This window comes from Mercenaria mercenaria, chromosome 3 (genome assembly GCF_021730395.1).
Source record: "Mercenaria mercenaria strain notata chromosome 3, MADL_Memer_1, whole genome shotgun sequence".
Classification (NCBI taxonomy): Eukaryota; Metazoa; Mollusca; class Bivalvia; order Venerida; family Veneridae; genus Mercenaria; species Mercenaria mercenaria.
The window spans coordinates 100,597,201-100,623,141 of NC_069363.1; the positions used below are offsets into that span (position 1 = coordinate 100,597,201).

The following is a 25,941-nucleotide window of genomic DNA, read 5'->3' on the forward strand; positions in this document are numbered from 1 at the left end:
TGGAGATTGACATTCTTCGAGATCAGCATCAAAATATTGCAATGTCTTAGACAATCATAAATAAATACGATCTTAAAATATATTTTTGCTATTAAAATGATATAATATACAGCTTAAATAGGAGCATTTTGACTGCAGTTTTACACCATTACTAACAGCAGTAAAGAGGTTTTCTATGCATGGGGCATTAGATGTGCCATTGTCTGTGCATCTGGATGTCTGTCCGACTGTTCTGTGCTTTTATCAGTAAGTATTTGACTTGGGGCATGAAACAGTGTAGATTGTTAATCAGCTTGTGAAGTTGAGCACCTGGAATTTTGTTTGAGTTTTTCTCAGCAAAACTGAGTTATGGCCATTGTCTTTGTCATAAGTATGCATAAAGGGCCTTAAGTTTGTGTCACAAAAACTGTAAACCAATCTTTTTCGCACCAGTTAGTTCACATTTTGAGGATCTTGGATTAATTCTTTTGTGTTTTCATAAAATGTTAAAAAATAATCTTTGCATATTTGTCAGGGAATTCCCAGTTTCAAGACTGTAAAAGTCACATTGTGTCTTGGTATGCAGATAAGATCACTAAAAAAAGATGTAAAGGGTACTGAATTTGATCTTCATCTGTCCATAATAAAACCATACCACGCGATATTGTTAATTAGCGCATTTGATGTCGTTGAGGAGAATTAAACAAGTAACATTTGACCTTACAATCACAGTGAATGGGGGCAGAAATACCTGAAATTGAGAAAACCCTTTAGTTCTTCTTACCAAATCTGGAGATGAGACCCGTTCAATAAATATAAATTCTGTTTACAAGTGATTTAATTGATTGTAATATATTATACTTTTGAAATGCGTATCGTAGATGTAAATCATATAAAGTTGTTTGTTTCCACGAAAAGATGGTCATTATAAAATGAAATGAGTGCTACTCTTTGAAAATCAGTGTTAGGGCTTAGTGACCATCAAGGATCTAGATAAGTGCATGTTCATTCTGTTTGTATGTCCAGTTCAGCACTTGAATATAGCTAAATGACCAGTATGGATCCAGATCAGACTGTATAGATATGCTGGCTGATCTGGATTCATACATATAAATCTGGTATAATAATAATAATAATACTGGTCACAAAACCCTAACATTTGGTTTCGCATAGTAGCACTCACATGTGTAAATGTTGTGACTGTGCTCGTATGAAATAAATAAGTTTATTCATTTGGCATTAATAACTTTGGTTTAAGAGTTATTGGCGAGGAAAAATGCAATGTTCTCTTTGATTGATTTTGTTTTGCAGTCCTAAGATGTTCATGTTTTGTGTAACTTTTTTGTGTGAAGATTTATGTGTAATGTGTACTGCAGGACAGTCAATATTGGAATTTATTAGTTACATGTCCAAACTTCTTTTGAAGTGAAATGCTTCTGACAAAGAAAACACTTTTAATATCAGAAGTTGGTGCTTGTGTAAAGATATACTCTGTCTTTTTTCTTTCTGTTTTTCTACTTTATCCCATTAAAGGAAAGTAGCACAGAAAACACAAGTTTTGTATTTCTTTTATCATGCTAGATATAAGAGCTTGTACAAAGTTTGTTGATTGTTTTACCTTTTTGTTGTAAGTGATGTAAATAGGCAGACCTTGTATTTATTTTTTAGATGTTTGTGCTTATAGAAAGAAATATGATAAGTTAAGTGCTGGTGAAAACTCAGATTTTGTTTTTCTTAAAAGTGCTTGTGACCGAGGTAACACTGTTTTCCATGTAGACATTGTTTAATGTAAATTCATGTCAGAAGTTTTACATTGTTTTTGTATCGTACTTGATATTGATGCTTGTGAAATATCTGGTGAAAATGCAGTTTTAAGAGTACATACAGACAGATGCTTGCAGCTGCCTTTATTTTGTAAGTAGTCATATTTTCAATCCCCTTTTAGCACATATAGGGTATAATTTACATGCACCTCTTGCAGGTGTGAATGACTGCTTAAGGTTCATCAAAAGTGTTTGGAGACACTCCCCCCCCCCCCACCCGCCTCTCACCACTTCAGGTAAATTTTACTTTTAGAAATTTATACCTTATTGACCATTACTATTTATAAGTAAATATACTGAATTGTTCAGAGGAAGTAGGAAATTCTTTATACAAAGGTTGGTTTCTTTGGTATACATATTTTGTCAAATTTTACATGTGCTTCGACTGTCAATGTTGAAGTTAGTAGAAAATGTCATTCTTCTTTTTATGTCCCCAAAGGGAGGCATATTAGTTTTCAGCTGTCAGTTCGTTCGTTAGTCACAACGTTAACTTTTTGCATGAAGGCAGTTTACTCACGAACCACTGCACCCAGGACCTTCAAACTTCACATGCTGATAGTACTTATTGAGTACACAACCCCTACTGACTTTGGGGTCACCAGGTCAAAGGTCAAGGTCACCAGGTCAAAGGTCAAGGCACTGCAGGGGCATTTGTCACCATTAGTTACAGTTCTTTTTCAAATGTATTTTTTCTTTAATTTTGTTTTGTGTGTGTAAAATTTTTGCCTAGGTACTCTTAGTACCCAGTTGCTTTTTAACCGCCTTGTACAATTTCTTGAATATAGCAGTATTTTAGCATTTTGACAGCCTATTCCTGCTTTCATTTTACAATACCTGCAATGTTATTAAGAACCTGGAAAAATGTGTTAGACACACAAAATTATAGACATAATCTCAAAGTAGTTTTGAAAAAGAAGTTTGATATTTTCTGCAAAGCAGAACATGGACAGCCAAAGTAAATGTGATATAAGAAAAACTTTTATTATTCCATATCTTGACACGTCTGCTTATTCTGAAGATTGGTATACATTTTATCAAAAACAAAGGATTATGAGGGGTGAAAACATAAAACAAAAACTCACCTGAGTGGCAGTTCCAAAATACTGCACGAACCTTAAGAACGTTTGTATTGTAACTGTAAGTTAAGAGATTCATGAATAAAGTGCATCTTAGTGAATAACACTTATGATAAAATATTACCATGACAAATCCTGTGTCATGATCTAAATATAAGTGATTATTATGTTTTGTAAGTTTCCATTTTGAGGAATGAGAGTAAAGATGGTCTATGTGCATGTCAATAAAGAAGCTGATAGAATTCTTTCGTTTTCACCCCTTGATTTGTACAAGGAAGATGTGGTAGCGGAGAATTCTAACTTTTATACTGTGATACTGATTCCGTTGGAATAACATTTCATAAATTTATGTTGTTGTGTTTTTTGGGGGTTTTTTTGTTCATGTTTTTATCACAAAAATAGGGATTTTTTATTTTTACATTGGTATTTCATTATAATCATGTCACAGCATGCCTACAAATGTCATATAAATAGAAATTGTAGGTATCGCAAAATAGTGAATAAATAGTATAACAGCACCCAATAAAGGTGTTGAAATAATCCACACATGCTGACATTGTCTAATTTTTATGCCCCCCAAAGGGAGGCATATTAGTTTTCAACTGTCTGTCCGTTCGTTCGTTCATCACAACGTTAACTTTTTGCATGAAGGCACTTTACTCGCGAACCACTGCACCCAGGACCTTCAAACTTCACATGCTGATAGTACTTATTGAGTACACAACCCCTACTGACTTTGGGGTCACCAGGTCAAAGGTCAGAGTCACCAGGTCAAAGGTGCTGCGGGGGCATTTGTCACCATTAGTGACAGCTCTTGTTTGTTAAAATATACACTTTCATGATATGCAATCTGTTTATGGATACTAAGATAAAATAAGATAAATTTTATTTTGAGTTTTAAGCACTCCAGCTGCTTTTGAACCGACTATATTAAAGCACTACATTGACGTGTATTACAGTTATCATCCTTCTGTTGTCTTACTATTACAAGTGTCGTGTTTTCATATACATGTATGATATAGCACCAGTAACTAAAGCTTTCGTAACTGTAATATTTTTTTCTTAATTTGTGCTAACAGAACAAGGAACTGCATTTTAAAAATGGACAATCGTGTTGTCAAGGTCATCTATGTATAGGTCAGTTTGTAGGTTTGTTGAGTGTGAGTAAAAGCTAATCGAGTCATTTATGTGGGCCATAGGACCAAAATTGTTTATGAAGTTTGAAGGTCAAGATCATATAAAGATAAAGGTCATTTATTTATTAATCAGTTTGTAGGTCTTGCCACAGGGATTGTTGAGTGTATGAACTAAACTGAATCATTCATGTGGGCTGTAATCCCAAAATGTTCATAATGGTTTGAGGGTTAATGTTATATGAGAGTCAAGGTCATCTTTATATAGATCAGTTTGTAGGTCTTGCCTCAATGATTGTTGAGTTTGAGTATAAATTAAATTAGTAGGACCAACAATGTTGTAAATTAAGGTTTGAAGGTGAAGATTATTTGAGGGTCAAGGTTGTGTTTATATAGGTCATTTGTAGGTCTTGCCACATTGTTTGTCGAGTGTGAATATGAACTAAATCTGGTCATTAATGTGGGCTGTATACTGCAATCTGGTTTGTACGAAAGGACAGTTCACTCACTACGAGGGGTTGATTTAAAGACAGCAACACATCAGTCAATCTTGTTCCTTCTGTATGTACTTAACATTATCAATTGGTACGGTAAAACATTAGTGTTAAACTCATTATTATTGTAACATATTACAGAAAAATTATTTCCCGTTTGCTTAGAATAATATACCTTTGATTTCATTCCGCCGTATAAATGCATCAACTGTTCGATAGTTGTTCTGTATTTTTGAATGAGACTCAGTTGTGAATAACAATAAAATAATCCCATGTATAACATAATGCAACATATTACAAGATGACATATTTTCTCTTGTGGAGTTTTGAGCAAAATATTTTTAGTATGTTTCAATGTTGTATTGTCAAAATGTTTGCTTCACTACTACACTTGTGAAATCAGAAAATAATCTGATCATGTGCTCACTATAGCAAATAAATGTTAAATGATAAGCCATTTTGTTCGTTGTCTGTCTTTAGTTTATACATAATTTATTTCAGGTCGATTGTGAAGGAAGTTTTACAACTTATATTAATCACTCTCAACACCTCATTCCTGATGGAACCCATCGCCACGAGGGTATGAGAGAAAGGGCCAGTTTCCTTTTTAATGCTGAGCACCAAGCAAGGGAGCTACTGGTACCATTTTTCACGTCTTTGGTATGATGCTGTCGGGGATCGAACCCACGACCTCCCGCACTCGAAGCGGACGCTCTACCACTAGGTATTCGAGGCGGTCAAGTTTTGTCTAGAGGATGTATTGTTTTAACCCAACATGGGCAGTCAGGAATATTGAGCCAGTGCGTGCTTAATTAATAACTAGAGTAGTTTTCTTGGAACTAAACAACACTTGAGACGAATATGTATCCCATCATGTATAGCCTATAATATAGGTCAAGTTTGGTAACCAGCTGGTTCAGTCCCATAAGTTATGATGTTTGACTTAGTAAAAATTTCAAATAATAAATGAGTGAAGAGTTATTGATTTTAAAATGTTACAAAGAATGTTTATAGTCTATGCTTTTGGCTACAGTGACCAGTCATACAAAACCAGCCTGTCGAAGGAGACTGGACTCATGACTATTGCGATACTAAAAAGTGAATAAATGAACATCGGTGTGCAAACAAATCTCTGGACAAACAAATACTTGGTTTGTTTTGTAGTAAATCTATTGGGTGAATTTAACCAGTAACTGCAAACTTTAACCAGATATTCCAAATGAACAATAAGCAAAATTCAGATATTGTTGCAAGAGTTACTGGCCTTATATAATCTGTACAGTGCTACATCATAACATATGTAACAAACGAAAGGCCATAATGTCACGAAATTATCAAACCAGAACAGGCCGACAATATGCTATCTCCTCTTGGTAGTGGAGCTTCCCTTGAAGAATCGAATCCTGGCTGGTGTTGCCGAGAACTAGCAGGGACAAGAATCTGTGCACAGACGTTGTCTAACAAGAGCTGTCACTATCGGTGACAAATGCCCCCGAAGCATGCTCAAGAATGCGTGACACGTCTAAATATGCTAAACATTTGTGTCAAATTATTTTCAAATCCCTTGATAAATGACAGAGTTCTGGACCAGAAAAGAAACACCTTTGACTTCTAAGTTTGACCTTGGCCTTGGAGTTAGGGGTCTGGGTCTTGCGCACAACACGTCATCTTAATATAGGGAACATTTATGCCAAGTAATTTTAAAATCCCTTCATTAATGGCAAAGTTATGGGCCGGACAACAAACAGACCATGTTAACCTTTAAACTCTAAGCGTGACCTTGACCTTAGAGCTAGGGCTCTGGGTCTTGCGCATGACACGTCGTCTCATTATTGGAAACATTTATGCCAAGTAATTTCAAAATCCCTTCATCAATGGCAGAGTTATGGACCAGACACAAAACAGACCCTGTTAACCTTTGACCTCAAAGTGTGACCTTGACCTTGGAGCTAGGGGTCTGGGTCTTGCATATGACATGTTGTCTCATTATGGTAAACATTTATGCCAAGTTATTTCAAAATCCCTTCATGGATGGCAGAGCTATGGACCAGACACGAAACAGACCCTGTTAACCTTTGACCTCTAAGTGTGACCTTGACCTTGGAGCTAGGAGTCTGGGTTTTGCGCATGACACGTTGTCTCATTATGGTGAACATTTATGCCATGTTATTTCAAAATCCATTAATGGATGGCAGAGTTACAGCCCAGACAAGAATTTACACGGAAGCACTCGCACACCGACAGTGTGATTTTACCTTCGGAGTCATAAAAAGCAAACTAGATGTGTGTTTTCCTTGGAGCATAAATACAGAACAAAAAAGACTGATATTTACATTTTTATTAATCTTCACATGATGAGACATAAATGCACAAAATATACATGAGAATGTTTTTTACAATGTTTAGTGACATGATTACTTTTAATTTGTATATTCTTCATACATTCATCATCCAACAATAATACAACTAAACAGTAACTACAGCATGCACTAGAGTCCCTTCAAAATAAATTATGGTGGAAAAGAAAAACTGAAATAAACTTCTTGACATAAAGAGCACACCTATCTTCAACTTAGTATTACATAATTGAGCGGATGCACAGGCTGGTCTGGATCCATGCTGGTCGCAAACCCACCATGTTGATTTTCCCATGGCGTGGCTCAATTATGACTTAGAAGTACAAAAGCAACACATCTACTCAAAACTGAATTATTGCCCGGCAAGAAAACCTCTTAAATTCTCCTAAATTGCAAAATGTTTATGATAATGTACACTGTAGCAAAACCTGAAAATGAAAATACAAAAATAATTGTATTACTATCCTGGTTGTCAAAGTCAGTTTGTCCGAGTACCGCTGTCAAAGTGACTTTGATACTTTGGTTAATAACAGACTACACTATAACGATCTAACAACCCAAAAATAGTTTATACCCAGCTACTGACCAAAAAGCAGTATGCACAATGTTCCTCTCTTCTCTATAAAAAGAACACAGGGTGACAATACTTCTGCACTGAAATACAAGATCTACTTTTTCCTATATTTTTGTTAACAAACCACATATCTTTATGAAACTTAGTAAGAAGAATGATTTCAGAACTGCAAAAAGCTTTGCTAAACTTTATGAGCTGTAAATATTCATTACAAATTAATAGACAGGTGGTAGAATAGCACGACTTTCCATGTATGATACAGAGATAATTGGCTGATCTGATAAATGCTGAAGCTTATCATGGTGTATCATCATAATGAATAATAGGTAAAGCACAGGAATTGGTCGTGGTTTATCAGCAACAATGGACTCCTGGTATATCAGCACAATGGTTAATGTTTCAAGCACAAGAATATCTTTTGGTCTTGTAACTTGCCATGATTTATGACATTTCAAGTACACGACTGTCATATGTTAAACTTCTCTCATTAATGTCTTTGTTTTAAGTGTTGGTCAATATATTGATTAATCTGCCCAATGTTTATATCTGCAGATAGCACGTTCTCTTCACAGTCAACCGTGACACAATGCACATCAACAGAACTGAAAAAATAAAATTAAAACCATATATACACATATATATATATATCAACAAAATTGTAACCCATGCAAATAACCAGACATATACACCTAACTATAAATAGTAATAAAACTGTACAGGTCAGAATCCTGTGCCAATTACCAGGAGCTTGCAGTTATAACTGCCACACCGCATACCAGTAAACAAAAGCTGAATTCAAGTGTATAACAAATAATCACTAACTGACAATGGCGTGCCTTCAGTGGTTATCGCTGCTCTAAAATCTACATGCTAATTAGTCTAGCACTGGGGCTACACCATCGTGCCAATGACCACTTCAGGTATGCCTATACCATAGGGGACAGGAGCAAAAGTCAAAAAGATACTGATGATTGGCTGCAATAGAGATCATCTACTCGGCATGTTCTGTCATCCCATTAAGTTTCAACATTCTGGGCCTAGTGGTTCTCAAGTTATTGTTCAGGCTCCTGTGACCTTGACCTTTAATCAAGTGACCCCAAAATCAATAGGGGTCATCTACTCTGCACGTCCAATCATCCTATTAAGCTTCAACATTCTGGGTCAAGTGGCTCTCAAGTTATTGATTGGAAAGAGTTTTCTATGTTCAGCCCCTTTAGGTCAAATGGTTCTCAAGTTATTGACCAGAAATGGATTTCCATTTTCTGTCTGCTGTGACCTTGACCTTTAATAGACTGACCCCAAAATCAATATAGGTCATCTACTCTGTATGTCCAATCATCCTATGAAGTTTTAACATTCTGGGTCAAGTGGTTCTCAAGTTATTGATCGGAAACGTTTTTCCATGTTCACGCCCCTGTGACCTTTAACAGAATGACCCCAAAATCTTAGTGGTCATCTACTCTGCATGACCAATCATCCCACTAAGTTTCAACATTCTGGGTCAAGCAGTTCTCAAGTAACTGATCGGAAACGGTTTTCCATGTTCAGGCCCCTGTGACCTTGATCTTAAATAGAGTGATCCCCAAAATTAATAGGGGCCATCTACTCTGCATGACCAATCATCCTATGAAGTTTCAACAATCTGGATCAAGTGGTTCTCAAGTTATTGATCGGAAATTGTTTTCCATGTTCAGGCCCCTGTGACCTTGACCTTTAACAATAGGGGTCATCTACTCTCCATGACCAATCATCCTATGAAGATTCAACATTCTGAGTCAAGTGGTTCTCAAGTTATTGATCGGAAATGGTTTTCAATGTTCAGGCCCCTGTGACCTTGACCTTTAACAGAGTGACCCCAAAATCAATAGGGGTCATCTACTCTGAATGATCAATCATCCTATGAAGTTTCAACATTCTGGGTCAAGTGGTTCTCAAGTTATTGATCGGAAATGGTTTTCAATGTTCAGGCCCCTGTGACCTTGACCTTTGATGGAGTGATCCCAAAAACAATAGGGGTCGTCTACTCTAGCAGCCCTACCACCCTATGAAGTTTGAAGGTTCTAGGACAAATGGTTTTCCAGTTATTGATCGGAAATGAAGTGTAATGTATGGGGGGAGACATAATTAATATGTATTGCCGCAATCATTAGACACACATATATTATCATGACATTCTCAGACAAACGAAAGTAAATTTACTTTACTCTTTGTTTTTGACTGAAGTCTAAACTCCACACTTCAGACAGAGTGAACAGAAGATATGTTCCAGAATTTCTTCATGTAACAGTAAGACCAAGTTAGAGGTTCAGTCAAACAAACTCAGTTATTGGTCAAAATGTCACAAGAAATATGAAAGGCTAATGTGCCTAAATCTGTGGCCTCTTTGAAATCAGCAATATCTGTTACCTAACTAGAGATGCTTTTGAGAAAAGCGCATGTCTCCCACAACTGCCCATATGAAAAATGTCTAGTTTCTCTAGATGGTTTAGACGAGTGGATCCAATTAGATGGTCTGGACGAGTGGATCCAATCAGTAAGGGCCATAATTCAAAAGTGCCTGGGCAGATTTGGCTAGTTATCGAACCTGGCTGAGGTCTTATGGTCAAACACATTTTGTTCAAGTTTGGTGAAGATCTGATGAGAAATGTTCAACTTAGATAGCAGACAATGGTAAAAAGGCTGATTTTTCGGTAATTCAAGGGCCGTAACTCCAAAATGCACGGACCAATTTGGCTAATTATAGATCTTGGCCGAGGTCTCATGGTCAAACACATTTTGTTCAAGTTTGGTGAAGATCGGCTGAGAAATGTTTGACTTAGAGTGCGGACAAGAGTAAAAAGGCTTATTTTTCGGTAATTCAAGAGCCGTAACTCCAAAATGCCTGGACCGATTTGGCTAGTTATCGAACTTGGCCGAGGTCTCATCGTCAAACACATTTTGTTCAAGTTTGGTGCAGATCGGATGAGAAATGTTTGACTAAGAGTGCGGACAAGAGTAAAAGGGCCGATTTTTGGTAATTCAAGGGCCATAACTCCAATACTCCTAGACCGATTTGGCTAGTTATCGAACTTGGCTGAGGTCTTATGGTCAAACACATTTTGTTTAAGTTTGGTGAAAATCGGATGAGAAATGTTCGACTTAGAGTGCGGACAAGCTTTGTGACAGACACACAGACTGGAGTAAATCAATATGTCTCCCACACCACTATGTGGTGGGAGACATAATTACATTATGCTGGTCATTTAACAATTTAACAATGAGTAACATGAAATAGTAAAGTACACATGACTATCTCAGTATGATAACTGGTTCCTATCTAAAACAAAACACTTTACAACAACAGAAACTTTTATAATGATACCACGTCTTGAAATAGTCATATCTATAGATGATAAAATGAGTCTGCTTGGTTAGCTCATTTATTTATTTTGTTGGGTTTAATGTTTTACCAACACAGTTATAGGTCATAGGGCGACTTTCCAGCTTTGATGGTGGAGGAAGACCCTAGGTGCCTCTCCATGCATTACTTCATTATGGGCAGGTACCTGGGTAGAACCACCGATCTTCTGCAAGTCAGCTAAATGGCTTCTTCACATGAATTCAACACCCCAAATAGGCTTGAACCCACTTCAGTGAGGGGCAAGTGATTTGAAGTAAGTGACCTTAAACCACTCGGCCACGGAGGCCCCTGCCTTATCAGCTCAGTAGGTGCAGCATAAGTCAAACAATGAGGATGTTGCTGATTCCATCCCGAGCCAGGCCATAATCTCTGTAATAATACGACTGAAAACATCTCAAATTTCCCATCCTCTACCTCTGTTTTATGAGAAGTTGACAGGTACTTTGACAGAACAGGTTTATTCTAGTATGAAATCCAGGAACACTAGGTAGCTTAACTGATGGCAGTTACAATACATAGCCTAAAACAGTGCTGAACATTGGAGATTAAACAATATCAAAGTAATATATATATAACTGTATGTGACATGACTGAGACAATGGAGACATTATTTACCTTCCATCTATTTCCACACTCGTTACACAGTACAAATGTTGTCATAGGTTCATCAGCACTTCTAGTCTGTACCTGTTCAAACAGAAACACACAAATACAGTCATACTGTAAACATTCCTTTCAAAACAAATATATCATAGGAGCTGTAAGAGGAGACAGCTTACTTGACTATACAGTTTATTAATTGAGGAATAAAATCAACTTTTTCGTAATGCAAATAATTTTGTAATTATAAACTCGAGAATGAAAATTAAAGCCATAAAGATAGTCTTGAAATACTTATGGCACTTCAAGAAAATGAGTAATTTCAAAAGTTTGAGTAAAAGTGCACACAATTTTCACCTGACATTCTACATTGAAAGTAAGAATGTCAGTTATAAGTAGGCTTAATTCATAAAATATTGTTGTCAAGAATTATCATGACCCTGATGATGAGGGCATACTATTATCTTTAGTCTAAAGAAAATCCACTGAATAATTTCGAAGTTAGTTAAAAGTGGCCATAACTCATGAAATATAGGAGACAGAATTACTGACCTTGACATATATGATGCTGAATATGTAGAAGTAAAAGTATGAACTTACCTGGTTATAAGTACAATTATTTTTCCCGCATTTTCCACATTTAAACAGATCTGTAGAAGTGCCACCAGTTTTAGCCATCTGATGATCGTCAATTGACTCTTTTGTATATTTTGCTCGTAAAGTCTTCATAGAATCGCTAGCCATTTCCTAAAAAACAGAAAGCAATTATATCATCTGAACTGTTTCTTATAATTTACAAATAAAATGTTTAGCAAGAAGCCAGTTGCTTCCTCCCTATCCACTGCGATAACCTTGTAAGTAAAAAAACACATATATTTACCAAAAGAATACATGTATACATGTATCTGAATTCAAAATAATCCCTCTGAGAAAGGTTATGCACATTTTAATAAGATGATTATACCTACAAAACTCAGAGATGTCAATACTAAAATGGTAGCTGGAACTTCTTTTATAACTAACTGTCTGCACTACTAATTCTACCCAACATTCCATGAATATCCTAACAACTTTTTTTGGAGATGTTATTTTGAATCTGGCAATACCGGTAAATGCTATGGACTTCTGCACACGTGTCTGGCATAAACAACAACTAGAACTGTATGTTGAGAGTGTTTTACAACTTATAAAAGTTACCATACTAACAACACATAATGTCACTCCTGTGCCCGTGTGTGTCAGTATTTGAAGTCAGGAATAGAATTTGGGCAAGGTTGCAAGGTTTACAATCTGCAACAGCTTTACACAAGTTAACACAAGCATTGTAGATTTCACTTGAAAATGGGTTAAGTTTAGGAAGTATAACTACACTGATGTTGACAGTTGTTTCATCTGCAGAATCTGTGTGTTACAAACGAATAAAAGGTACAGAATATTTCTAACCTTATCTTTTTGATTTGTTGATTTTGGTTTTACGACACATCAACACAGGTGCCAAAACGGGATGAAAATTTGGTTTCACATGTCATTTACATCAAACAATAAACAAGAGGGCCATGATGGCCCTATATCGCTCACCTGAGTTTAGTTGCTTGCTTAAACAAATTTCTTTGCTTTAAGCTTCACTAACAAAAACTAGGTGAGTAGGTCATGGTAAAGATTATTCAAGATAACTACTGAAATCGGTTTAAAAATTTAAACTGGTGGTCCAAATTTCTTTGCTGTAGCTTCAAAAACAAGAAAGTAGGTCAGTAGTTCAGGGTTAAGAATATTAAAGATGAGTATTAAAATCAGTATCAAAAGTTACAAGAGGGTCATGATGACCCTGGATCACTCACCTGAGTAATATCAGCTACATGTTTCAAATGTCAAACTGATGATAAAATATTAAGAAAGTCAGTAAGTCACATTCATGGTCAATGAAATTCAGTTTTACGATTTGTGTGCAAAACTGTGTATGTCATCAAAATTTCAAGGCTGTATCTTAAAAAATAAAAAAACAAGAAAGTAGGTCAGTAGGTCAAGGTCACAGTCAAGTGACATCATATTACTTGGGGTCATCAGGTAATTATAATTAAACAGTCTTGGAAATAGGATTAAATAATTTTTTAAGTATTTTTCCTATATAACTCACATAATAACTAAGTGCAGGGCGGGGCGTCTTTTAACCCCAGGGGCATAATTTGAACAATTTTGGTAGAAGACTACTAGACAATGCATCATACCAAATATCAAAAGCCTAGGTCGTATGGTTTCAGACAAGAAGATTTTTAAAGCTTTTTCCTATATAGTCTCAAGTCATTAAAGACTACACACTAAACGTGCAGCATAAGTATATCTAATCAAAATCATTGAAATCATGCAGAATGACCAGAGACAGCAAATAACACAAAAATATAAGACGTAACAGGTAATACTCCTGGATCCACGAGCTTCGCACTCTCAACCCAGTAGGGATCAATATTTACGGATAGAATGGGAATTCTCAGCCATTTCATTTATCTTTTTCCTATATAAGTCTATATAAAACTTGGGGACCCCCAAGACAGGGCCTCTTTTTCACCCAAGGGGTACAATTTGAACAATTTTGGTTGAGGACCATAAGACAATGCTACAAACCAAATATCAAAGGTCTAAGTGATGTGGTTTCAGACAAGAAGATTTTTAAATTTTTTTTCCTATATGTCTATGTAAAACTTGGGACCCCCGGGGCGGGGCCATATTTGACCCTACTGTGTCAACCGAAAAAGAGACATATTATATCGTTAACAGGCGGTAAACACTTATTTCATTCAGTTTTATGAACAGAGAAAGACTATGATGGTTGGAAGAGTGATCGTTACGTTTAGATGGGTAGAAATTTTGTAAACGTTTACCAGTCAAACACGACACAGACTCGTTTAAACGTGGGAGCCTTATGACCTACTAAACCTATTTTGCTGCATACACCATAAATCCTTACCTACTAAACCTATTTTGCTGCCAAAATCACTATGTTTTTTGTTGTTGTTTTTTTTGCCTTCGGGTTAAGATGATATTTAGAGTTAGCATAAGTTTTGAAAAAGATACTGACCTCTGCAGTCATTTTGGCTATCCTATCAGGGGGAATTATTCCACTCAAAACGTTTGATCGCAGGTCTGGATTCTTTATATCTTTCAGGTTAGCAACACGACTTCTAACTCTGTTTTTGTATTTTGTATCTGTATTGTTGAATTCATCAAATATGTCTAACACAGGTTAAGAAAGTCAATGTAATATGTTCCATTTCTTTTTATTTGAAAAAAAAAAAAAAAAAAAACAACATTGTATTAAATGTAATGTTACACACTAGAGGTGGGAACTGTAACTGCTACACATTATAATTTCTTTGATGAAAACCCCAGAACTTTTAGAAAAGAACATTTTCAAAAGTTTTACGTATGTAACACTTTTGGAGATTTTTACAACTTCAAAAAAGGCTAAACATGTTTGTTTGTTTTGTTGGATTTTAAGTCAAACTGACATAATTTAGGTCATACGGTGCTTTTCGAGCTTGTATTGGTGGAAGAAGATGCCCAAGATGCCCCTCTTAGCATAACTTCAAGAACAAACAGGCCCCTATGTTAAATCAACAATCTTTCGCAAGCCTGCTGGATGGCTTCCAGTGGTGAGAGGCAAGTGATTCAGGTCAGCGAAATTGACCACTCAGCCAGAGGTCCGGGGCTAAAAATATCCCAAGTAAAATAATTTGAACAAACATGAGTTATCCCTACATAAGGATGCGTCACAGCAAACCTAGTGAGCATCAGTGAAAATCAGAAAATAACTCAGCAAAATAAGGACCTACATTTAACCTTTACCCTGCTAAATTTCTAAAAATGGACTGGTCTATCATTCAATTTGGGCAGTACAAGTTATTATCCGAAGGGATGTTCACTGAAAATTTACTGACTGAATAGCAAACAGTGCAGACCATGATCAGTGTCTGGCAGAATCACTTGCCGCTAGCAGGCTAAAGGTTAATGTTTCTGAGATATTATAGTGGTCTCAATTTCATTCTTTTTGGGTACACACGCATTTAGGACACTTCATTCTATATTTAAATCACTGAGGTGTCAAAATTCTGGACTTTGCAAGTTATTCACATAATTTAGCCATAAAAGTTCAAAATGAACTTGAAAAAATAAAATTTTAAGTTTTGTATGTGTAGATTTACCTGTAGTGTGCAATCTAACAAATTTTTCAGCCACGTTTTAGCACTTACTATTTTCAGTTGGATTTTACTATACTCAGACATATAAGTCTTGAAAAAACCCATCCTCTCTAGTACTTTAACAGTAATAGCATTGCAATAGGATGTTCAGCATAATCATTGTACATCTAATACTATAACACAATAATACAGAACTAAACTCTCCGATCTCCCTTGGTAATGACAGGGTTGCCAGCACTCTGGGTGAATAAAATTCCCTGACTTTTCCCTGACCAATTCATGTTTTTCACTGACCAAAACCGCCAAACATTTAAACAGCCTCCTGACCTCCCCTATAGCCGTCCAATCCTTCCATTATTTTTTTTCCAAATGTTTTGTATTTATTTTCCAATATATTAAACATAAACATCAAATACAATGATAATAAACATGGTTTTCTTTCTTGTATGACTGTTTGGTGGTCAAGTCAATGAAACATAATTGTGACTATTAGTCAGTGAAACCTAATTATTAAGAGATACATATCAAAAGCATCTTTGCAAGACATGTAACTATCAAAAAGCTAACATCTTTTAAGGTACACTTTCCTCATGGTAAAAACAATAAAGTATGGTTAATAACAAGACCATTGGAACCCTGCTAGTATTAGCAAAATATCATTCTCAAAAATCCAAGATCTGTTATTATACAGTTTCCTAGAGGCAAAAACAATAAAACACCATGATCATATTGACAAAGCATCACTCTCAAAATCCAAGATCTCTTAATATACAGTGTCCTAGTCACTGTGGCAAAAACAATAAAGCATCATGACTAATACTGTAGTAGCAAAACTATTGGATGTCTGTTTACTACTCATTATTAGTTAGTTGGTTAGTTTGTCATGCTAGTAGGGAAGTGCCTGAAATAGTAACTTGTTTATAATACATGCCATCAACAATGTACTTTTATGTGTATGTTATGATATTATTTAACAAACAGAAAACACTTGGAGTACCTACAACAAAAAAAGTGTATTAGAATAATGTTAGTTGTAGACTCTCTTCATGTGTCACTTTCCTACAAAATAACAAAAAATGTTAGTTAGCTCTGGAGGCAAGGGTTGCAAAGCCTTTCAGTCTTCAAGCAAAATCAGTGTTTAAAGAAAAATGGGGGATTTAAACAAATTAAATACATGTTACAGTATTACATCATTAAACTCTGTTTTTAATTACTTAAATTCAATGCTTGAAGACTGCCATAGCCACAAAAGTTTAAAATGATTAACTTCTTCGAGCTTTGAAATAATTTTTCCCTGACTTTTCCCTGACTGTCCAGGATTTTCATTTTTCACTAACCAAATTTTAAAATTCCCTGACAATTCCCTGACCTTGAAAAAGAAACCAATTTCCCTGACTTTTCAAGACTGCTGGCAACCCTGAATGAAGCACATGTTTCTACAACTGTATATAAAAAGTCTGATTTTATAAAGGATACTATCTTCAATGGCTGCAGCAAGCTCTACTGGATCATTGCGACCAACATGAGCATCTAGAAAACAAATAAATTAGAAATAAGTACATTTGTAACTACTTCACAGAAACAGCACCTATCTATATATTGGTTAAATACAATTAGAACAAGAGCTCGTCGAACACGAAATGCCCCCCTCGATGCATTCAGTAATTGCACAAGGAACAGAAATTATATGCTCACTGTAAACAAAAGTTCTACCATTCTGGTTTAATCTGACCTTGACCTTTATCCTATTAACCTAACAAGTGATTACAGAGAGATCTTGGCGCCATCCACTGAGCCATTTTTGAATGTTCCAAACTTCAAGACTAGCTCAAGGTCAAAATCAATGTCAAATTTCATTTTGGTACAAAACAATGTGTATGTGGTGTATGTGTTTGAAAGCTGTGGCTTGAGAAATGTGAAAGCAGGTCACTAGATCAATTTCAAGGTCAAAGTTCATTTCAGTAGACAGAACTATGCATGTGCTTCAAATTTGGAGGCTGTAGCTTGAGAAATGTGAAAGTAGGTAATAGAAAAAAAATCAATGTCAAATTTCAATTCAGAACACAAAAATATGCATGCGGTCCAAATTTGTAGCCTGTACCTTCAGAAATGTGAAAGTAGGCCACTAGGTCAATCTCAAAATCAAAGTTCATTTCGGTAAACAAAACTATGCATATGGTTCAAATTTGAAGGCTGTAGCTTGAGAAATGTGAAAGTAGGTCACTAGGTCAAAATCAAGTTCAAATTTTATTTCGGAACAAAAAACTATGCAAGTGGTCCAAATTTGAAGCCTGTACCTTCAGAAATGTGAAAGTAGGTCACTAGGTCAATCTCAGTATCAAAGTTCATTTCAGTACACAAAACTATGCTTGTGGTTCAAATTTGAAGGCTGTAGCTTGAGAAATGTGAAAGTAGGTCACTAGGTCAAAATCAAGGTCAAATTTTACCTTGGAACAAAAAACTATGCATGTGGTCCAAATTTGAAGCCTGTACCTTCAAAAATGTGAAAGTAGGTCACTAGGTCAATAACAAGGTCAATGTTTTTTTAGGTACACAAACCTATGCATGTGGTCCAAATTTGAAGGCTGTAGCTACAGAAATGTGAAAGTAGGTCACTAGGTCAAGATCAAGGTCAACTCATGTCAAGGTTCATCTTGCCACTCAAAACTATACATGTGGTCCAAATTTGAATGATGTAAGTTATGGACATGAAGATTCTAAGTTTTTCCCTATATGAACCATATGACCCCTGGGGCAGGGCCATATTTGACCCTAGAGGGATAATTTGAACAAACTTGGTAGAGAACCACTAAATGATGCTACATCACAAAATATCAAAGCTATAGTCTTTGTGGTTTGGACAAGAAGATTTTCAAAGTTTTTCCCTATATAAGTCTATGTAAACCATGTGACCCCCAGGGTCAACCGGAGTTCTAATTGGAATGGATCTCTTTTAACAACTTTGAAAGAGGTCCTGCCATGGGTTTCATCAACTTCTACCAGATGAGTTGTCTGAAGAAACTGTTGATGACAATATACTGTGAGTGATCCAGTGAGCTAAAAACTGCTAAATCACAAATGTAAATGAATATTGTGGAAAAAGAAATTACCATTAGTGAATTCTGTAAGAAAATGCGACTCACCTCCAGTTTTAAGTGCATTACAGAGTAGATCCCTGCACTTTAGCCTGACAGGATCACAAGTATCCGAGGCCGATACCGACTGTCTCCTCTCTGACTCGTCACTTTTTTTCTCTGACTCTTCAGAATCCATTGACTCACCATTCTTTGAGCTGGATGAAGATTTGTCTTTTTTATCACTTTTTGAATTATTGTCTGCAAAAAAAAAACATTTTCATGTATGATATCTGATAATATACAGTAGTAAAATACCCATGCTTTGACAAACATTAGCGTTCTTCAGTTATAGATGGAAACTGGATTCCAGGTCAAGGTCACCATGACCTCTGAACAACCGACCTCAAAACAGATAGGGGTCATCTGCCATCTAAGTTGAAGGTTCATGTGCCAGTGTTCATGTATTGATTTCAGTCTCAAGGTCACTGTGACCCTGACCTTTGACCTACTGACCCTAAAGAACAAATAGGGCCTTCTACTGACCACAGGCAATCAACCTATGAAGTTTGACCTCTCTAGGCCAAAGCTTCTTCAGTTATCAATCAGAAATTGTTTTCATTCTCAAGGTCACTTGGACCTTGACCTTTGACTTACTGACCCCCGAAAAAAATAGGTGTCCTCTAAATGACCACAGGCAATCATCCTATGAAGTTTGACATGGGTAGGCCTAAGAGTTCTTCCCTTATCAAACAAAAAAAGACAAACAGAGAGTCCGTCTATTACATGCCTCCCCGTTGGTCTCTATTACAAAGATAAACACAACAAGAGGTTACAATTTCATACATACACAGGTACATTGTACTTGTAGGATTTCCTTCTACATTTCAACAAGCAACTCAGAGCACTGTAAGTATAGCAATTTCTACAACTGAAACAATAGCTTACACTATTTCAGTCTTCCAATCATCAGTCAATGTCTATAAATTTTTGAGAATCATTACAGCATTATTTTATACTTTTCTTCAAAATGACCCTTTTCATTTTTGGTTGTTGTTTCTCTGTGCACACAACAATTTGCATGTCCTCTACTGTCTGATTTAGAAGCATCAACATACACAGTCAAATCTGTGCTGAAGACTAGATGTGGAGACTACATGATCCTTTACAGAACTAGTCTCTTATATTATATGACTTAAACATTTTCAGTGTATTATAAAAATGATTACCTGGCAGAAGTTTCTTCCAAATTTTGATGAGATTCTTTGACAAGGAAATTACATCTTCATTTGTGCTTGCTTTTCGAAAGTTGTTTACAGTTATTCCAATCCTTGTTTTCTGTACAATATGAACAAGAGCTGTCACTAATGGTGACAAATGCCCCCGCAGCACCTTGACCTTTGACCTGGTGACCCCAAAGTCAGTAGGGGTGGTGTACTCAATAAGTACTATCAGCATGTGAAGTTTGAAGGTCCTGGGTGAAGTGGTTCGCGAGTAAAGTGCCTTCATGCAAAAAGTTAACGTTGGCCCCTGTGACCTTGACCTTTGACCTGGTGATGCCAAAGTCAGTAGGGTTGGTGCCCTCATAAAGTACTATCAGCATGTAAAGTTTGAAGGTCCTGGGTGCAGTGGTTCGCGAGTAAAGTGCCTTCATGTAAAAAGTTAACGTTGGCCCCTGTGACCTTGACCTTTGACCTGGTGACCCCAAAGTCAGTAGGGGTGGTGTACTCAATAAGTACTATCAGCATGTGAAGTTTGAAGGTCCTGGGTGCAGTGGTTCGCGAGTAAAGTGCCTTCATGCAAAAAGTTAACGTTGGCCCCTGTGACCTTGACCTTTGACCTGGTAATCCCAAAGTCAGTAGGGGTAGTGTACTCAATAAGTACTACCAGCACGTGAAGTTTGAAGGTCCTGGGTGCAGTGGTTCGCGAGTAAAGTGCCTTCATGCAAAAAGTTAACGTTGGCCCCTGTGACCTTGACCTTTGACCTGGTGACCCCAAAGTCAGTAGGGATGGAGTACTCAATAAGTACTATCAGCATGTGAAGTTTGAAGGTCCTGGGTGCAGTGGTTCGCGAGTAAAGTGCCTTCATGCAGAAAGTTAACGTTGGCCCCTGTGACCTGACCTTTGACCTGGTGACCCCAAAGTCAGTAGGGATGGTGAACTCAATAAGTACTATCAGCATGTGAAGTTTGAAGGTCCTAGGTGAAGTGGTTCGCGAGTAAAGTGCCTTCATGCAAAAAGTTAATGTTGGCCCCTGTGACCTTGACCTTTGACCTGGTAATCCCAAAGTCAGTAGGGGTGGTGTACTCAATAAGTACTATCAGCATGTGAAGTTTGAAGGTCATGGGTGCAGTGGTTCGCGAGTAAAGTGCCTTCATGCAAAAAGTTAACGTTGTGACTAACGAACGAACAAATGAATGAACTAACGGACGGACAGTTGAAAACTAATATGCCTCCCTTCGGGGGCATAAAAATAATAACAAGTTTTAATATATTTTTCTTCAATGTATTATGTAAAGTAATTCTGTAGCAAGTGTATGATGTTTGTGTTTCTAAATCTAAGTATTTGCTTCTGTGACACCCATCTTTTGCAGAAAGACTCAAGGCTTCTATGAAACCCAATTGTTTCAGAACACTGTTAGCACTCAAGGGTTCTGTTACACTCAGCTATTGCAGAATATGGTGAACATGCCAGGGTTCTGTGACACCCAGCTATTGCAGAATATGGTGAACACGCCAGGGTTCTGTTACACTCAGCTATTGCAGAATATGGTGAACACGCCAGGTTCTGTGACACCCAGCTATTGCAGATATTGGTGAACACACCAGGGTTCTGTGACACCCAGCCATTGCAGAACTTGGTGAACACACCAGGGTTCTGTGACACCCAGCCATTGCAGAACATGGTGAACACACCAGGGTTCTGTGACACCCAGCTGAGGCAGTTTTTTTAAATATAAACATACAAATGAAAAAAGATATTTTATTTAAACATGCCAAATTTGGTGAACAAACATGGGTTCTATGACACCCAGCTGAGGCAGTTTATTAAATATAAATATACAAATGAAAGACATTTAACTTAAACATGGCATTTTTTTCATTAAGTAACAGAGGATAAAATTAAGTGGTTTCTAAATTCAATAGTCGCCAATAATTTCCTAATATCTGAAATGTAATATTTACCTAAATTAAATATGGGTTAGTTTCTCTGCAACAACTAGGAAAAAGTAACACTTTTTCAATAGGGAAGTGGCAAACTTATGTATTTCAACAATTTCTTAAAAGTAAAATAAACCATATGACTTTGAATTATTCTGGCACTGTGGAATTTAGTCATAGATTTGTTCATTAATATCTAGAATTTTAACATACCTGTAAAACTTCTAGTTTCATTGGCAAATCTTGAAGTGACTTCAGAATGTCTACAGCTGAGCTATGGTCCTGAAAATACATACATCTCCATTTAAACATCCTGTAAAATTACTTAGATCTGTGGCAGGTATGTCAAAGCAGGTTTCAATACCTTTTAGTCTATAATCAAAAACCTTCCTGACAGCGGTCATAATTTCAGGTCATCATCATTTCTCTCATCACCAAGAAGCCTTTCTGTTGATGTATACTGCTTTGATGATGTAAAATATGAATACTCTGTAGGCTGAAATCTTATCCATAAGGCAGCAGCTAGCTAGGAAATCTTAAAGAATTGCCACTATACAAGTACAAACTCCTGACCCAAACATGTAACATGTACATGCTCATTCCAAACCATTATATTCAGGACATAACAGAAATCAAATTTACAAGCCAGTAAGAAAACTAAGGTTGTGCCATGACATGTCATTATTGGTGACAAAGACATGGTGATGATGTGTCATTTATGGCAACCCAGGATGGTGGAGTGGACCTTGAAGGTCTTTTTAGGTCTGATACCATCATGGTGATTTCTAAGTCATGAATACATGCAAATTGGGGAAGTTTAATGATGTATCACGAAAAAAACATGCTATACTCAATGTGAATTTCGCAGTAAGTGATGATTTTTGTTGTTGCTTTTTTTTGTATGAAATTGCTGCATTTCATATGAAACTGAATAATTATTGACTTAAGCACATTACCTATTTTTCAAATGTACAAAAGTTCATATATGGAGTACTGACAGAAATTTACAAATATGAATTACAGTTGGAAAATTCCTCAGTTTTTGGTGATTTGAAAAACAGAGGAAACATCAGTCTCATGAGCATTTTCCTTTAAGTTTTAACAGACAAAAACAAGTTTACTCTGACATAAAGATCAGGTTATAAATACTTAACATTGTATGAACATAATATTTCTACTTTAAGTCAAATTAAGTGATGTCAATTTGAAATGATATACATATACCAATCTCACCAATTTAAATGGAAAACATGAATACTTACCGCACAAGACATTAAATTATTCCTAATTGACTAAAACTTGTTTATTTGTACGTAATTAATTTGGAATTACAGAATTTGTTTTTCAGTGGCAATATTTACCATAAACTAGAATTGTGTCGATTGGATACAGATGCCCCCACATACTGTGCCATCCTCAAAATAGCAAAGTTTTTAGTACAGACTATCTTCACATGGATATTCGACTAAAAGTTTGATGCAAATTGTATCTGAGCAACTTTGAACCCATTCCTTCAAAAAGTGTATGAGGAGTTAAACACACTAAATTTCTTCAATAACTATTTTGTGAAATTCAGATTTCTAGAAAAAACTGCCAAAGAAAAAAGTCCACTATTTATGGTCATCTTCAATCAAGGTCTCAGGGATCACGTTTGGCAGATACCTTTATGAGATTAATTCCCATTTGCCTTGAATCAATGAGATTTTGACAAAATGAAAGGGATTTTTTTCTTTTTATAATGAGATTTTACATCGGGGGACAGCCTTTATTTCACTGAAAAGCAAACATCTGTTTCTTTGTAAGAACAATTTATCTTTGTAAATATTAAAACAAAACAGTTCCTTTCAGAGACACTTTTAACATAACTCTAAAATTCAGTGCCTGAAACTGCTGAATAGGTTGATGAAAGTTGTAGCTAAGTGCAGGGTCCACATGCATTTTTCCTTTCAGTAAGGAGTTAACTTTGAGCTGCTCTGTCCAAGTGGAAGTTCAGTTATATTTTAATCTTACACTTCCATTAGGCCAAAACAGCTTTGAAGTCAAACTCATTAATGACCCTACCCTCGATTACAACCATTTCTTATGGAATTTCAGGCGTTCAGCCTTTTCTTTTCAGGAAGGGACTTCACCAGGGGTTTCTCCACCTTGCTGGTATTCTCATTGCTACTCGTCCGCAGGAATGGAAGCAAAACACTTCAATTTCTGCTTCGGTGATATTTTGACACTTCATGAAAAGGGAAGATGTCTGCCTGGTAGTCATTATCACTGGACGCTGTATGGAGATAAAAGCCAAATTCAAGCCCCTAATGAACGTCATACGAAAAGCAAGTATTAAATGGCAAGACTGCATTGCAACGAATAGTCGCAATTTTGGCAAAAGATCCACGGCCGCGCAGATGCAATTTTTAAGCGCATCTGACCAAAATTTATGTGATTTTCGCCAAAATAGCGCGAAATCGCGATCAAAAGTGATCCCTGAGGTTTATAATCTATGAAGCATTCAAGCTTATAAATCCTTTCAATTGTGTTTGAAGAGTTGGATGTACAAGATTTTTCTCTATATTCTATATATTCAAGCTATCAAAGAGCCATAACTGCTGTAAAAATAGTCACAGCAAAATTCCTTCCTTTATGGTCATCTGCACATCAAGCTGTTCATCTGTGAAAGTTTGAAGCAAATCAGGATAATAATGTGGGAGGAGTTGGACACACAAGATTTTGGGACGTATGGATGGAGGTACGAACAGCAGTAACTCCCCTTTTACACATATAGCACACAAAGCACAAATATAGAAAAAATAAATAAGCAAAAATAAACATGACAAATATGAATGTTTTACAAATATGAATGTTTTAACTGGTTCATAACCTTGAAATCAATGAATTGCCATTACAGTACGATGTTAATAGTCACTGAACAATTTATGCCAAGGATCTCAGCTCATTATGATTATCAGAGAAGGGAGGAACAACATCTTTTATTGTCTCCCTTTTTTCTGTTTCATAAATTTTATTATCTCCCTTTTGATAAAAAAAATACAAATATGCACCTAAGGCAATATTTAACAGCAAGTCTATGATAGACACAATCACAACATATAACATAGATAAAAATTATAACTGATGATATTTCGTTGATATTTTTCATGAATTACAATGTATAAATCAGCCGTATATAAAAATTGTGAAAGCAAAAGTAAACAACATCGCGAAAACTAATGACAAAACTTACAGCGGTGTTGGACGAGATCATATTCTCCAACTTTGAACGCACTTTTAACACCTCTTCTTCAACGGGCATGTTGACCACTGGATGTCTAAAGATATTACAGATGTGATAAGTTATATATTATATCTGGGATGATTATATAGCTCAAAATAAGGCGGAAAATTCTGTCTGACTGATTTGTTTTTGGAAATTGGGTCAATGTTAACTTTTAAACTTTAGCTGCGTATCAATTCTCACTGACATAGAAGTTTGTTTAAAATATTGAAGCAGCGCTAACAGAACCCTAATATTTATTTCATTCAGGCTATAGACTATTATAGAAATGGTTTTACAGTAATTAAAAGTTTTATGAATCGTACGAATGTGTGGCTAATTTTGGTGAGAAGCCACTAAATGTTCCTCCCGCCCAGCGGTATCAAGTCAACTCGTCCTCTAGTCAACTCGTCCTCCAGTCAACTCGTCCCCGATTTGGTCATTTCGTCCCCCAAAATTGGTCATTTCGTCCCCCTCATCATAAAATTTGGTCAACTCGTCCCCGATTCGGTCATTTCGTCCCCCAAAATTGGTCATTTCGTCCCCCTCGTCCTAAAATTTGGTCAACTCGTCCCCCTTTTGGTAATTTTGTCCCCCTTAATATTTTAAGCATTTTTGCATTTTTATGATATTTTTACTTTGAAAACTTGTATTTAAAATCATCGGGAGTTTTGAAGGAGTTATATTGGAAATAGTTAACTTTAAATAATTAGGTTTGATAAAATAATAAAAGAAATATACTGAAAATATAAGGCAATTAACTGGTTTAAAATATAAAAAAAATAAATACAATGCTCTTAGTATTAAAAATATA

At 36.1% G+C, this 25,941-nt stretch overlaps 1 protein-coding gene across 4 annotated transcripts; it reads right to left on the minus strand.

The window, feature by feature from the left end:
• Positions 1 to 6,828: 6,828 nt before the first annotated feature.
• Positions 6,829 to 25,308, minus strand: LOC123523854 (transcription elongation factor A protein 1-like). Of its 4 annotated transcripts, none has more exons than XM_053539497.1 (9): positions 25,098 to 25,308; positions 22,079 to 22,147; positions 19,933 to 20,041; positions 18,773 to 18,964; positions 17,106 to 17,159; positions 14,510 to 14,664; positions 12,037 to 12,183; positions 11,452 to 11,523; positions 6,829 to 8,038 (listed from the first exon to the last, which is right to left on the minus strand). In XM_053539497.1, exons 1-9 carry the CDS (start codon positions 25,164 to 25,166, stop codon positions 8,030 to 8,032), a joined length of 876 nt encoding a protein of 291 aa, XP_053395472.1. In that variant the 5' UTR covers positions 25,167 to 25,308; the 3' UTR covers positions 6,829 to 8,029. The 4 variants fall into 4 exon arrangements, with proteins under 4 accessions (XP_053395472.1, XP_053395475.1, XP_053395474.1 ...); XM_053539500.1 differs by lacking the exon at positions 25,098 to 25,308 and adding an exon at positions 24,916 to 24,974; XM_053539499.1 differs by lacking the exon at positions 25,098 to 25,308 and adding an exon at positions 24,735 to 24,864.
• Positions 25,309 to 25,941: the final 633 nt, after the last annotated feature.